Here is a 12,641-nt window from a genome sequence, read left to right as displayed (position 1 = left end):
AGAGGATCAAGCATCAATAGAGCAGTGACTAGATTGATGGCTGTTCTCTTCCTGGAAGCAAGGTCCTGACCATGCCAGCCCAGGAAACACGTGGTACCTCTGCCTATTGGGTGGCCTTGGCCTCAGCCTCACGCTGTGTCTTCTTTCTTGCAGCCACTCCCACTCTCCTGGCTCCATGGCTGCCGTCCGCGAGTGGTCCTGCACGCGCTGCACCTTCCTGAACCCCGTGGGCCAGCGGCAGTGCTCCATCTGCGAGGCCCCCCGCCAGAAGCCCGACCTCAATCACATCCTGCGCCTCAGCGTGGAGGAGCAGAAGTGGGCCTGTGCCCGCTGCACCTTCAGGAACTTTCTGGGCAAGGAGACCTGTGAGGTGTGTGGCTTCACCCCGGAGCCAGGACCCGGTGGCTCCCCCTTGCCCGTCATCAATGGCATCTTGCCCAAGCCTGCCGTGCTGATGGAGCCCAAGGGCACGTCCAAGGAGGAGGCTGCCAAGGCAGAAAGCAGCAGTGAGGACTCAGAGGGGAAGAGCCCCGATGAAGCAGAGCTGGAGAGCGGCTGGGCCTGCCAGCGCTGCACCCTGCACAACACGCCCGTGGCCAACTCCTGCTCCGCCTGTGGTGGCCCACGCAAGCTCTCCCTGCCCAAAATCCCACCAGAGGCGCTGGTCGTCCCTGAAGTCATCACCCCGGCCGGGTTCCACATGGCCCCCTCCACCCCGCAGCCTTCGGTCTCCGCAGAGATCTCTGATGGTGATGCCGTGGCCACCCCGGGCCCCGTGGCTATGGAACAAGAGGTGCAGAAGATCCCAGCCTTCAGCCCCTTCTCCCCGGGGCTCCAGAACAACCCCGTGCCCCGAAGCCGGCGGGAGGTGCCCCCGCAGCTGCAGATGCCAGGCCCCGAGGGCTCCCAGCCCACGGCCACGGGCGCCGTGGGGCAGAAGGGCTCTCCCCAAGGTCAGGCCAGGGCCGCCCCTGCCGCACGCTTCCCGGACCTGCTGTCCAACAAACGGCTGAGCGTGCTGGAGGAGGAGATGGAGGTCAGTCCGTCCCACTGGAAGTGCAGCTCCTGCTCCCTGCTCAACTCCGCCGGCACCAGCAAGTGCGAGGTTTGCAGCACCCAAAAAGGCAGCGACACCATCAACTTGGTGGGGGACTCGGTGAGGTTCACCCCGTGCAGCCCCTCCAGCCCCGACTTCACCACCTGGTCGTGCTCCAAGTGCACCCTCAAGAACCCCACGCAGGCCCAGAAGTGCAAGGTGTGCGGCTCCTCCAAGCTGCACGGCTTCCAGGAGCACGGCGGGGAGCCGGGGCCGCGCTGCCCCGACTGCGGCGCCTGCGACAGGGACAGGGACAGGCCCGGCTGCTCGTGCGGCGCCAAGGCGCCCTCGGCGCGCAAGGTGGCCCGGCTGTTCCCGGCCCCGGCGGCCGCGGCGCAGGACAGGCCGGGCCAGTGGGCCTGCCCCGCCTGCACCCTGCTCAACGAGGGCAAGGCCAAGCACTGCGGCGCCTGCCACACCCCCCAGCAGTACGTGGCGCAGCACAAGGGCCTCAAGCCCCTCAAGAGGAGGGAGAGCATGCACGTGGAGAAGAGGAGGCAAACGGATGAGGGCGAGGCCAAAGCCCTGTGGGAAAACATCGTGACCTTCTGCCGGGAGGTGGGTGCAGTGCTTGCTTGTTCCTGCCTCTCCCGCAGGTGTGGGGCAGCATCTTCCATGCGTTGGGCTCCAGGGATCTTCCCTTGCAGCAGCTGCATGCTGGTTGTTGGCACTGAAATGTCGTATTTTGGTGCAGAGTGATCTCCAGGGTGAAAACAGCCCATACAGCCCACTCCTGGTGCAAGGATGAAGAAGTCTAAAACCTTGCGCTAAGCCTGTTAGCTCTGAAAGCCAGTGGTATTTTAAATCAGTGAGAGAGAACTTCTGGGATGAAGGGACATCCTTAGGTGGTCACTCCATCTCTTTCCAGTGTCTAGTGGTGGGAAAGGCAGAGAGTGTGCCCAGGTTTGCTGGTGGCACACTGTGCATGGATGCAGGAAATCTGGGATGCAGCAAGCAGAGGCTCGGGATGAGAGGGCAGGCACAGGAACTACTGCCACTGCCAGCAGCTGCAGGTGTTTCAGAACCATGGGCCAGGCCTTGGTGTTGTTGGTTTGGGTGTTGCAAATGAAGAGGTGCAGCACAAATGGCTCCCCCTTTCTGGGCAGGCAGCTGAGCTGCAGCTCTAGGCTGGCTCTAGTTGAAGGTCTCAGGAGGACGTGCCAGCACACACCTTCCCACTGTGAGCTGTCTGGTCCAGTCAGTTGGGTTTCAGCCTCAAACACCACTCTGTTGGCCTCATTTTTTTTCCCTGTGTGGCATTAAAAGCTCCTGTGAATGCTGCTTTCTCTGGCCTCCTTCTGGGGCAAGCCTCCAGCTCTTCTGGACCAGATGGAGAGGGAGTTGCAGTCCCATTTTGACGTACAAACAAGGCTTCTCCTGCCTGGTCTGAGGATCGTGTCCATTCCTGTGCCTCCACTGCACAGTCCAGGGAACAGAGATGTTTGGCTCAGGAGGGAAGCTCTGAGAATGATCTTGTTTGGGCTTGTGGTTTTTTTTAATTGCTCTGTGTCCTTCCTAACAGGCGTGGGTGTCTTTATAGCAGAGACCCAGATTCTGCTTATCCCCATCTTTTAAGCAAGTGAATAGCCTCTTTTGTAGGCAGGGAACATCTGTTCCATCAGGAATCAGGCCTGAAGGATGAATCATGATGATGGCCAGGCTGAATTAGCAGCGTGGCACTGCCAGGAAGGGGAGCCTGCCTTGCCCTGTCCCACAGCTGAGCTTGTTGTGCTCCTTAACCCACAGTAATGGGCTGTGAGATCCATCTCCCAAAATTCCCCCTCCAGCCCAGCCCCAGCTGTGCTCTGGCACTGTTCAGGTGTGAGGTTAGGCCTGGCAGCAGTGGAGGGACAGTGCTGCTCCTGTCCCTGTGCTCCTGGTCAGGCTGGCAGGGGAGGTCCCTGTGAGCTCCCTGCTGCCCAGGCTGCTCAGCCTTGCCTGGAGGAGCCAGGCTGGCCGAGTTCTGCTCCGTCTGTTTGTCCCCCTGCCCCACGTCATGTGGAGCAGCTCCTCTTGCTGCTCCCTGCCAGCATTTCTGCTCGAGCTCCTGCTGTGGGTTTTCCTTCCTCTGCTATTCCAGGGATGCCTTTTCCAACCCTTCTCAGTGTGTGGTGCCTATTTTAGCTTTACCCTTTCTCTTCTGTTGGGGAGCAGTGCAGAGCTGGCCTCTTCCACTGGAATCATGGAATCAGAATGGTTTGGGATGGAAGGGACCTTAAAGCTCATCTCCAACCCTGCCAACCCACCTCACCTTCCACCACACCAGGTTACTCCAAGTCCTGTCCAGCCTGGCCTTGAACACTTCCACAGATGGGGCAGGCACAGCTTCCCTGGGCAGCCTGTGCCAGGGCATCCCCACCCTCACAGGGAAGAATTTTTCTCCAGTACCCAGTCCAAATTTCTTCCCTTTAGGTTTAAAACTTTTCCCTTGTCTCATCAGTGAAAATTTTCACATTCCCTTGTTCATGTGAAAAATTGCTTTCCCTCTTACTAATAAGCCCCCTTTAGGCACTGGAAGGGGTCTGAGGTCTCCATGGAACCTTCTCCAGGTGAGCACCCCCAGCTCTCTCAGCCTGGCTCTAGAGCAGAGAGGATCCTGCCCACAGAGCATCTCCATGGTGTCCCCTGGACCTGTTCTAACAGATCCACGTATTTGTTATGCTGAGTCCTCCAGAGATGGACAAAACTGGGGTCTCACAAGGGCAGAGCAGAGGGGGAGAATCCTCTCCCTCGTGTCCTCATAGCCCTGCACAGCAAGTTCCTGCAGAGCCCAGAGATCCATGTGCAGGGATGGGTCACAGCCAGGTCCCCAGCCAGGCTGGTGGCTGCTCCTCAGCTGCACAGGGCAGATGCTCCCTGAGAGAGCAGGACAGCTATTAGCTGAAAAACACCCTCCTGGAAAAGAGGAGCTGGAGTTGCTGATAGGGGCACCACAAAGGAAGCATTCAGGTAGGATTGCCACAAAAGAGGAGGTCAACTACTAATTGGGTGTGAGTAAAGCTAATTTAAATCAGAGTCAGCTTTTGCTGAAAGAATTTAATTTAATTTAATTAACAATAACAAAGAAACACCTGTTCTCACTTCACCCTGTGTTAGACTGAAAAAGCCACCCTTCTCCACTTGGTGAAGTTCTGTGCCTCCATCCCTGTGGTTAATGCCTATGGGATTACCTACCCTTCCACTATCCTATTTATTTATGCAGCAGCTCTTGCAGGAGGGCTGGGACCTGGGATACCCTCACTCTGAAATTGCTTGCCTGGTTGTGGTCTGGATGAATGCAATTGCAAAAGCTGCCCCTCCCATCCCCCATGGATGTGCCTGGGGTTGGCACAGGGCTGCCAAGCCCAGCGTGTCCCCTCTGGGGCAGGGACAAGGCTGGTTGAGGTGTGTTTGCATGCCAGGTGGCTCCTCGGAGCCTTGCTGTTTGCAGGCTTTGCTGCTTGTGGAGGCAGCCAAGGCCCCCCACAGCCCAGCTTTTAGCACCAGCACAAAGTGTGAGACGGTCCCTGCCCAGGGAGGCTCCTGTGAAACAGAAAAAGGCAGATTGGAGTCACAGCCAGGAGCTTGAAACCAGAGAGGTGAGCCTGAGGCAAGGCTGAATGCTGGACCTGAAGCACAGGAGGCATCTCTTCGCTGCCAGCAGACACCAGCATAGTCCTGTCACCCTGTAGGGCTGGGAAGGGACTGCCTGGGCCCGGCAGGAGGGCTGGGGGCTCTGCTGTCTCTCATGGGGGCAGAGGGAGGCTCTCCAGACCCCCCAGTCCCGAGCGGCTCCACTGATGCTCTCTTGCCTTTTGCCCTCACAGAACAAAGTCAATTTTGTGGACGACAGTTTCCCCCCCGGGCCCAAGTCGGTGGGGTTCCCGGAGGGGGACAGCGTGCAGCAGCGGGTCAAGCAGTGGCTGCGCCCCCACGAGATCAACTGCAGCATCTTCAAGGAGCGCTCGGTGAAGTGGTCGGTGTTCCGCACGCCGCGGCCCTCGGACATCCTGCAGGGACTGCTGGGCAACTGCTGGTAGGGGCCAGTGAGCCGACTGACACCCTCCTGCCCCTTCCCTCTTCCCTCCTCTTCCTCCAGCTCCAGCGCTGCCCACTCAGCCCTACTCAAACCCCTTTATGCCCCCAGGCTGTAGCCCATGCTCTGCCTCACCCCCTCCCAGCTCTGCGCGGTCGGTTGGCTTGTGCTGCCCTGTGATCCGTGCCCAGTGCTGCCCATGCCCCATGCTGCCCGTGCTGCCCATGCCCCTGCTGCCCATGCCCATCCTGCTGCCCATGCCTGTGCTGCCCATGCTCATCCTGCCCATGCCCCGTGCCCTGTGCTGCCCATGCCTGTGCTGCCTGTGCCCTGTGCTGCCCATGCCCTGTGCCCTGTGCTGCCCATGCCCCATGCCCCGTGCTGCCCATGCCCTGTGCCCCGTGCTGCCTATGCCCCGTGCTGCCCATGCCTGTGCTGCCTGTACCCCGTGCTGCCCATGCCCCGTGCTGCCCATGCCCGGTGCCCCATGCCCCGTGCTGCCCATGCCTGTGCTGCCTGTGCCCCTGCTGCCCATACCCGTGCCCCGTGCTGCCCATGCCCGTTCCCCGTGCTGCCCATGCCCGTTCCCCGTGCCCGTGCTGCCCATGCCCCATGCCCCACGCTGAGGCCGCCCCGCCTGCCCGGCAGGTTCCTGAGCGCCCTGGCCGTGCTGGCCGAGCGGCCCGAGCTGGTGGAGCGGGTGATGATCACCAGGACGCTGTGCCCCGAGGGCGCCTACCAGGTGCGGCTGTGCAAGGACGGCACGTGGACCACGGTGCTGGTGGATGACATGCTGCCCTGCGACGAGTGCGGCTACCTGCTCTTCTCCCAGGTCAGTGCCACGGGGATATGGGCAGTGCCCCAGGGCTCAGGGAGGCTCATTCCAGGCACTCCCAGGACAGGCAGTGAGAAGAGGCTCTGCTGGGCTTCATGTGAGGCCCCTACTTTGTCCTGCATTTAGAGTCATAGAGACACTAAGGTTGGAAAAGGCCCCAAAGATCATCAAGTCCAACCACTGATCAAGTACCCCTTGCTCACTAAAGCATGCCACAAAGTACTACATGGACTTGTTTTTTGAATGTTCCCAGGGATGGTGACTCCACCAGTGCCCTGGACAGCCCATTCCAATGCCTGACCACCTTTCATTAAGGAATTTTCGCAATATCCAACCTAAACCTCCCCTGACGCAACTTGAGGGTGTTTCCTCTTGTCCTGTCCCTGTTCCCTGGGAGCACAGCCTGATCCCCCCGGCTGCCCCCTCCTGTCAGGAGCTGTGCAGAGCCACAAGGTCCCCCCTCAGCCTCCTTTTCTCCAGGCTGAGCTCCTTTCCAGCTCCCTCAGCCCCTCCTGGTGCTCCAGCCCTTTCCCTGCACCATTCCCTTCTCTGGACACATTCCAGCCCCTCAATGTTATCCCATGTCCCACTGACCTTCTTGCCCACCTGGGCACATGTGACTCACGTTCAGCTGCTGCCAAGCAGCACTCCCAGGTCCTTTCCCAGTGGGTACTTCCCAGCACTCCCATGTCCTTTCCCAGCAGGTACTTCCCAGCTGCCCCAGGCCTGGAGTTGCTGGGGCATGCTGTGACACAAATGGAAGATCCAGCACGTGTTGCACCCTGTTTGCAGCTCAGGACACTGCTCTTTACTGTGTCCTCAAGACAGCTGAACTCTTTGAAGCCATAATATCCATCTATTTACACCCCTTTTGGCATTTCCCAGGCTGCAGTGAAGAAATTTCATTTACAGTTGCTTTTCCCTCACTCCTTACACCACAGCCCCTTCACTTGCAGGAAAAGCCACCCTTATCCTTCATATAAAATGAAAACACTTTAACCTGTGTTTTGCACTGCGAGGGAATGAGGGAAAGCTGTTTCTTTCCTCTGAGGGGAGGTCTGGCAGCTTGGCTGTGCCAGGGAGGGCCTGTGGAGAAGGAAGGGGATGGCACATGGAGCAACCTGTTCCAAGCCAGTGCCCAGTTGCTCTGAGCACGCTGGGGTGGCATCTGCTTGGGTCAGTGGAGCTCCCTCAGCCCCTCCAGGACATTGCTCTGCCCTGCCCTGCCTGCCAGGCCCAGGGGCTCTTGCTGGGATCATGTCCATGAAGGAGACTGAGAACGTCTCTATTGAAACTCAGGGGGCAAAATCTGCCAAAGAAAACAAAGTACCACTGTCAGGAGGAGACAGGGACTGGGGCTGCTGGCTTGGATTTCATTCTGCAAATCCAGTCCTCTGGGTTTTGACACACAGCCATGTCAGGACAGGAATCAAACTTCAGAGAAGGGGAGAAGAAGGAGTTTGTGTCTACATTCTGTCTCTCAGTAGACAGAGGATACAGATGCATTTCTTTATTTCAGCATAAGATTTACCCTGACCCTAAAAGGTTTTTACCTTTTCCTTCCATCTTTCATGAATTTCAAGTCTGCTTTTGGAGCTTTTTTAAGATTTGAGGTTTTCACATGGGCTGGACTTGCCTCTGTTTCCAGGAGCATCTGAATCGTGATGAGATTTTTCTGCTGAGTGTTCAGCTGTGGGAGCTGGATGTGGGGGATATAAAAGGAAAATCAGAGTTTTAAAAATAAAAGAAAATCAGGCTCTTATCTGAGCTCCCTGGCTGTGGTTCAGGCAGAAATAAACAACATGGATTTTGTTGAGTGAGGGACCCAAAAACCAGCAAAAAGCACTTTTAAGCTCTCTTTATCCGTCAGAAAGAAATCTTCACTGCCCTCCTTTCCTCTGCCAGCTCTTGGCTGCCACCTGTGAGTCATACAGGCACAATGTACCAGTGATTTTCCCTGCTGCTCTCCAAGCACCGGATACCAAACCCCATTTGCTGGGAAAAAACTTGCATCTTGTAATTAGGCCTTGTAGTTACTCCATGTGCTGGAGTAGAGGACTTTGCCAGTCCAAGTGTTTGGAGCTTGTCCTTGAAGCAGTGTCTGTGTTGCCTGGGTAGAATCCAAGCAGTTGGGTGGGTGTGCTTGGGGAACCTCCTCTGCCAAAGGGGTGTTGGTTTGGGTTTGCAGAGGTGTGTGACTTAAAGGCAGCTGTTCCAGATGTGCTCCACATCACAGAATCCTAAATGTCCTGAGTAGGAAAGGACCCACAAGGATCATCAGTCCAACTCCTGGTCCTGCACAGACAACCCAGCAATCCCACCTTGTGCCTGAGAGCGTTGTCCAAATGCTCCTTGAGCTCTGGGAGCCTTGGTGTCTTCTTCCATTATTAAATGGTTCTAAGTTCAGGTTGAAGTGGACAGAAGGGGCTCAGGATCGCAGCTCTGTCAGCACCCAGGCCTCTTGGGTGTTCATTCCAGGACTTCCCAAGGGGAATTGAACTCAGCAACAAAACACTGAGCAAAGAGTGAACGGGTCCCCCATGGCCAAGGGGACCAGCTCCTGGCATGGCTTTTCTGCTGCCGCCTCTCCAGCCAGGATGGCTGGCAGGGATGGCTGGGAGGGCTGTCCCACCCCCTGCCCAGGGCTGACATGTCCCTCCCTGTCTCTGCAGGCCCAGAGGAAGCAGCTGTGGGTGGCCCTCATTGAGAAGGCTCTGGCCAAGCTGCACGGTTCGTACTTCGCGCTGCAGGCCGGGCGCGCCATCGAGGGGCTGGCCACGCTCACCGGGGCGCCCTGCGAGAGCCTCATGCTGCAGGTCAGCTCCACCAACCCCCGCGAGGAGCCCATCGACACCGACCTCATCTGGGCCAAGATGCTCAGCTCCAAGGAGGCTGGGTAAGGTGGGGCAGGAGCAGGGATGCTGCAGAGGGGGTGAGGGGGAACATTCTTGTCTTTAGAGGCTCAGGACAGGGGTCACTGCATCACCTGGGGTGGAGTCCACCACCCGTGCCACTCATCTGGAGCATTGGTGGAGCTCCCACTCAAAGCTCTAAGAAATTATTTCTCCTGTGATTCTCTCATGAAATTAAGAGCCTGGTGACCTTCCACTGCACGTCACTGCTGTCTTGCAGGAGTTAGGAAGTGGCACTGAGCCCTTTGCTTTGAGCTTTTCTGTCTTGTGAATGCTTGATCCTGTCCATGTCTCCCACCTGTATGTGACATCTTTGCTTATGACACCGGGTTAGCACTGGTCTAGAGGGGCACAGCCAAACCAGACACCTCCTGCTCATCACTAAGGCAAGAGGGCAGCTTCTGCTGAAGGGCTGAAGGCTGGGGTATGGGGTCACATAGATGGATAGCTCCCAGCACATGGTGTCCCCCTAAACCTGACTGCTGCAGACCTCCTGCCCCCAATAGTGTCCTCACCCCTGCTAGCTTGTCCAGCTGATGGACTCACTGCTTTTCTCCATGGCTTTCTGCCAGCCAGCAGAAGTGGGCAGGACCCTGGGCCCTGGTAGAAATCAGGGGAGGTTTGGGGCAAAGCTCCCCAGTGCAAAGCAGCTCTCCTTGGAGCCTGGGCTCAGCGTGCACGTGGGCAAGGGGAGGGAGCTCTGGGGCAGGGCTGAGCACTGCCTGGGGAGTGTTACTGATCCCAGGAGTGTTGTTGCAGAGTGGGAGCATCCAGGAGCCTCCTGGGAGGAAGGTGTCCCATGCTTTGAACAGCAGGGATGAGGTTCCCCAGGCCAAGCCTGGCAGGACCCCGAGGGTTTGGTGTCCCTGTGCAGGTTCCTGATGGGCGCGTCCTGCGGCGGGGGCAACATGAAGGTGGATGATGTGGCCTACGAGAGCATGGGGCTCCGGCCCCGGCACGCCTATTCCATCTTGGACGTGAGGGATGTCCAGGGCTTCAGGTGAGCTCGGGCTGGAGCCTGCCATGCCTCTGCAGCTGCTCCTGCCTGCAGAACCAGCAGGAAACCTGGGGATGGATAGCTGAGGGCGTGGTGAACTGGGGATTCTTTGGTGTCACATCCTCAAGGCCAGCAAGGATGACACCATCCTGGGGTGTCACATAAATGCTGTTATCATATGAGCTGTCCTTGCCTGGTGCTGGCTCCATGTCCAGGGGTGGAATGTTTGACCTATGTCACAAGATGCAGAGGACTGAGTTGAGCTCTCACTTCAGTGAGATGCTCAGAGCATATTGCTTATTGCTTATCTTTGAATGGAGGGGGGATAGAAATGGGTGCCACCCTGACATCTGGGCTGCTATAGGAAGCTGTATTTTCAGCCGTGTCACTCTCAGCAGGCCCTTTGGGCAGGGAAGGGCAGAGGGAGCAGCAGCAGGAGCAGAGCTGCAGGACAGGGACACCTGGGGCCACGATGTGGGTGACACATCAGTTCTGGGATGCTGTGAGAAGGCAGGAGTCACAGGGTGTCCTTTGTGGGGGGCAGGCTGGGTCTCCCCTCCCTCCTAAGTCTCTGACACTTTTCCCCTTCCCCTTCCAGGTTGCTGCGCCTGCGGAACCCCTGGGGCCGCTTCTCCTGGAACGGCAGCTGGTCGGACGAGTGGCCGCACTGGCCGCTCCCCCTGCGCCACGACCTGATGCCCCATGGCAGCAGCGAGGGCGTCTTCTGGATGGAGTACAGCGACTTCATCAAGTATGGCATGGCCAGAGCAGAGCTGTGGGGCGGGGAACAACGGGGCAGGGATGGAAAATGGGACATGGGGTCATGATGGGGCAAGGATGGAAAACAGGACATGGGGTCATGATGGGACAGGGATGGAAAATGAGATGTGGGGTCATGATGGGGCAGGCGGGACTGGTCATGCCTAGGGAATGTGGGTGTCCTGCAGCGTGCAGTGTGCCCCATCAGGACTGAGCCCAGCTTCCCCACAGGTATTTTGACTCTGTGGATATCTGCAAGCTCCATTCGGACTGGCACGAGGTGCGTGTGCAGGGCATGTTCCCCAACAAGGCCAACGGGCCGGTGACGGTGACGTCGCTGACGGTGCTGGAGCGTGCAGCTCTGGAGTTTGCCCTCTTCCAGGAGGGCAGCAGGTGAGCTGGGCAGGGCAGTGAAACTGAGGGGGCTCAGCTTGGAGAAAAGGAGCTCAGGGGGGACCTTCTGGCTCTGCACAACTCCTGACAGGAGTGTGCAGCCACTTGGGGGTTAGGCTCTGCTTTCAGACAGGACAAGGGGAAACACCCTCAAGTTGGACCAGGGGAGGTTTAGGTTAAATATTGGGGAAATTTCTTCACTGAAAGGGTGGTCAGGCCCTGGCACAGAAATCTTATGGGTGTGGCACTTGGAGACATGGGTTAGTGGTGACCTTGGCAGTGCTGGATTAATGGTTAGTTAATGGTCTTAGAGGACTTTCCCAACATTAATGATTCCACAATTCTGTGGTTCTGTGAGCCCAGAAGAAATCCAAACATGCTGGCATCCCTCGGGGTCACAGAGCTCAGGGATGGGCCCCCATCTCTCCATATCTTGGGAACTGCTCATGTTTAGCTGGAACCCAACTCCTGAATGCAGGGCTGGTTCCTGGGGCAGTGGGATAGCTCTTCCCTGGAACTGCTGCCTGTGTCCTGGGTGACGTGTGACCCTTCCTTCCTGGCACAGGAGGTCAGACACGGTGGACAGCCACTTGCTGGACTTGTGCATCATGGTTTTCCGGGCCACCTTCACCAGTGGGAACAAGCTGAGCCTGGGCAGGCTGATGGCCCACAGCAAACGAGCCGTCAAGAAATTCGTCAACTGCGACGTGATGCTGGAGCCGGGCGAGTACGCCGTGGTGTGCTGTGCCTTCAACCACTGGAGCGCTGCCCTGGCCGGCCCTGCTGCCCAGGGTGAGGCCATGGAGGGGCCCTGGGAGAGGGAGAGGTGCCAAAGCCCTCAGTCCTCCTCATGGGGACCTTCTTCAGGGTGGAGGTTGCCTGTTGCATGTTGCACATGCATCAGCCCAGGAGCACCATGCTCATGGGATTGTGGCCTTGGTGACAGTTCCCTGATCCCTGTTCCTCTGGGTGTCTCTGCAGCTTCCAGTCCCACCAGCAGCCGACCAGCCACTGATTATTCCAGCTACATCCTGGCTATCTACAGCTCCCGCCTGGTGATGGTGGAGCAGGTGGACGCACAGCCCACCACACTGGCTGATGCCATCATCCTGCTGACCGAGAACAAGGGCGAGCGCCACGAGGTGGGTGGGGGGCATGGGGGCTGCAGTGGGGAGGGGGTGATGCTGCCAGAGGGAGCCTGGACCTGTGGGGTCCTTGGGCAGGGGCTCCGCAGGGCTGTGCCAGCTCTGGCTGCCACCCCTGGATGCCCACTCCCTTTGCTCCCTGGGGCAGCGTGGGGCACCCCAGCAGATGGGCTGCCCTTGGCTAGAGTGGAGGATGCCAGTGCAGGGGTTTTGATTTTGGGATGGGGGTGCTCAGAGGCTTCATCCCCTTCCCTGCTGTGTGCCCCAGGGCCGTGAGGGGATGACCTGCTACTACCTGACCCACGGCTGGGCAGGGCTCATCGTGGTGGTGGAGAACCGACACCCCAAGTCCTACCTGCACGTGCAGTGCGACTGCACCGACAGCTTCAACGTGGTGTCCACGCGCGGCAGCCTCAAGACACAGGACAGCGTCCCCCCCCTGCACAGGTCTGGGGTAGGCAGGGGTGGGTCACAGGGGCTGCCAGGAGG

At 58.3% G+C, this 12,641-nt stretch overlaps 1 protein-coding gene across 1 annotated transcript in view; it reads left to right on the top strand.

The window, feature by feature from the left end:
• CAPN15 (calpain 15) overlaps window positions 1-12,641 on the top strand; it is a 52,050-nt gene that overhangs the window by 36,926 nt on the left and 2,483 nt on the right. The window contains exons 4-13 of the mRNA XM_058816072.1: window positions 154-1,654; window positions 4,903-5,111; window positions 5,760-5,943; window positions 8,619-8,842; window positions 9,733-9,858; window positions 10,454-10,606; window positions 10,846-11,007; window positions 11,573-11,799; window positions 11,989-12,149; window positions 12,421-12,599. Of these exons, the coding sequence (XP_058672055.1) occupies window positions 154-1,654; window positions 4,903-5,111; window positions 5,760-5,943; window positions 8,619-8,842; window positions 9,733-9,858; window positions 10,454-10,606; window positions 10,846-11,007; window positions 11,573-11,799; window positions 11,989-12,149; window positions 12,421-12,599 (3,126 nt within the window). The remainder of the gene's footprint in view (window positions 1-153; window positions 1,655-4,902; window positions 5,112-5,759; window positions 5,944-8,618; window positions 8,843-9,732; window positions 9,859-10,453; window positions 10,607-10,845; window positions 11,008-11,572; window positions 11,800-11,988; window positions 12,150-12,420; window positions 12,600-12,641) is intronic.

Source organism: Ammospiza caudacuta, chromosome 17, assembly GCF_027887145.1.
Source record: "Ammospiza caudacuta isolate bAmmCau1 chromosome 17, bAmmCau1.pri, whole genome shotgun sequence".
NCBI classification, from domain to species: Eukaryota; Metazoa; Chordata; class Aves; order Passeriformes; family Passerellidae; genus Ammospiza; species Ammospiza caudacuta.
This window is presented reverse-complemented; position numbering and strand designations above follow the sequence as displayed.